The 1,741-nt window shown below is 36.6% G+C and overlaps 1 protein-coding gene across 2 annotated transcripts; it reads right to left on the bottom strand.

Annotated features, from left to right (window-relative positions):
• Positions 1 to 8: 8 nt before the first annotated feature.
• On the bottom strand, positions 9 to 1,656 carry LOC112494699. 2 transcript variants are annotated; one of them, XM_025087549.1, is made up of 2 exons: positions 1,126 to 1,656; positions 9 to 805 (listed from the first exon to the last, which is right to left on the bottom strand). In XM_025087549.1, the coding sequence occupies exons 1-2, from the start codon at positions 1,553 to 1,555 to the stop codon at positions 399 to 401; spliced, it is 837 nt and encodes a 278-aa protein (XP_024943317.1). In that variant the 5' UTR covers positions 1,556 to 1,656; the 3' UTR covers positions 9 to 398. The 2 variants fall into 2 exon arrangements, with proteins under 2 accessions (XP_024943317.1, XP_024943318.1); XM_025087550.1 differs by having other exon boundaries at positions 9 to 799; positions 1,119 to 1,656.
• Positions 1,657 to 1,741: the final 85 nt, after the last annotated feature.

Consider the following 1,741-nt stretch of genomic DNA (forward strand, 5'->3'; position numbering starts at 1 on the left):
TACATAATATACGATTCCTCTTTGCTTGGATCGAAATCAGCTCCCATGTACCTATTGTTGGCCCTGGCGTATCTGTTGGAGCATTGAGCTACGCCACCTCGGATACCTCTCTCGATAAACAACAACATCTCTACATCAGTCAGCAGCTCAAGTTCCACACCCGTACACTTGAGCATAGCGTCGAAAGCAAGGCCCGGTGCAGTGTAATAGTGTAGAGGATCTAAATTGTATATGATGTAACAGTTGCGTCTAAAGTTTTCAAAGATATCGGCTAGAAGGAGAACATCGGTTTTCAGATACAAATCAGAATATTCGCCTAATATTTCGATGCAAAAAGTTTGCCAAACATTGCAAGCGTGGTCATAATCTGATTCTGAGATTCCTTCGTTATTTAATTTTTAATAAAATTCTTCTTTTGTAGGTAATTTATCCTCTTTGAGTTTTTTCCAATTATCAATATATTCGTAGGGAAAAACACCTTTTCTAGTCAATAAATGGAATTCCTCTACATTATTACAATGTTTACGCGTAATTAATTTTTCACCATCTTTCAAATAGGATGCTAATTTGTCAATACTACTCGGCATAAATCTAAATGAATCGATAAATCTGAAATTTACAATCGTATCTTTGACGCTCTTCGTGAAAGATATGTATCTTTCTTTGTTTACTGGTAAGAGATTTATTGAACCCTCGAAAGATGTAGCTAGAGCTCTAATCATGAAGTGTGAATCATAACCAGATAAGTTATGAAATACAACAGGAACGGTATGTGAGTTCTTATAGTTCAAATTACACCCCTGATGTGCAGCACCGCGATATTTGCCTGTAAAATGACAATGATCACGATGCTTGGCATCCTGAGGTGTAAACGGTTTTTCACAAACATGACAAATCTTGGCCGAGTAAAATTCATTTCTTTGTTTGAAATTTAGAGATTCCATTGGTACGATACGTTTTAGGTAAAACTCTACAACTTGAGCTAATTCCTTTAATTGATTCATAAACCATTCCACGCAATCTTTTCCACGATAAGCTCTAAATTTAGAGATAGAGTCATCAAAGTTACATTGTAAATAGTACGCTATACTGTGTGGAACGTGTCGTTCAAATTACACCCCTGATGTGCAGCACCGCGATATTTGCCTGTAAAATGGCAATGATCACGATGCTTGGCATCCTGAGGTGTAAACGGTTTTTCACAAACATGACAAATCTTGGCCGAGTAAAATTCATTTCTTTGTTTGAAATTTAGAGATTCCATTGGTACGATACGTTTTAGGTAAAACTCTACAACTTGAGCTAATTCCTTTAATTGATTCATAAACCATTCCACGCAATCTTTTCCACGATAAGGTCTAAATTTAGAAATAGAGTCATCAAAGTTACATTGTAAATAGTACGCTACAGTGTGTGGAACGTGTCTTTGATAGAGAGTTGTGTTTAACGAATTAGACTTATCCGCAATTGGCTTTAACATACACTCGATGTCCGCATAAACGGTAAACGGAACAGGTTCTTTATACTTATAATTTTTAAATTTCATCTTTTTCATCCGGTAATACGACTCTACATTTATTTATATTTGTACAATCGTGTCTATGTCTTTCGAAAGAGTTTACTGTTGTAAAGTGACATAGAGTAATTTGTGACATAAGTGACTTACGAGTAATTTGACACCTCGGGGGGATCAGGGTCCGCATTCTCGACGCACGACTCTGCGAGATAACGTTCGGTATTG

Source organism: Cephus cinctus, unplaced genomic scaffold (assembly GCF_000341935.2).
Source record: "Cephus cinctus unplaced genomic scaffold, Ccin1 Ccin1_scaffold0704, whole genome shotgun sequence".
Lineage (NCBI taxonomy): Eukaryota > Metazoa > Arthropoda > Insecta > Hymenoptera > Cephidae > Cephus > Cephus cinctus.

Excerpts from the sequence above, each read along its gene's own strand:
- LOC112494699 (XM_025087549.1), bottom strand. The coding sequence starts at position 1,555 with ATGAAAAAGATGAAATTTAAAAATTATAAGTATAAAGAACCTGTTCCG. Across the intron at positions 806-1,125 it reads CAAATATCGCGGTGCTGCAC|ATCAGGGGTGTAATTTGAAC; the intron begins ATCAGGGGTGTA and ends GCGGTGCTGCAC.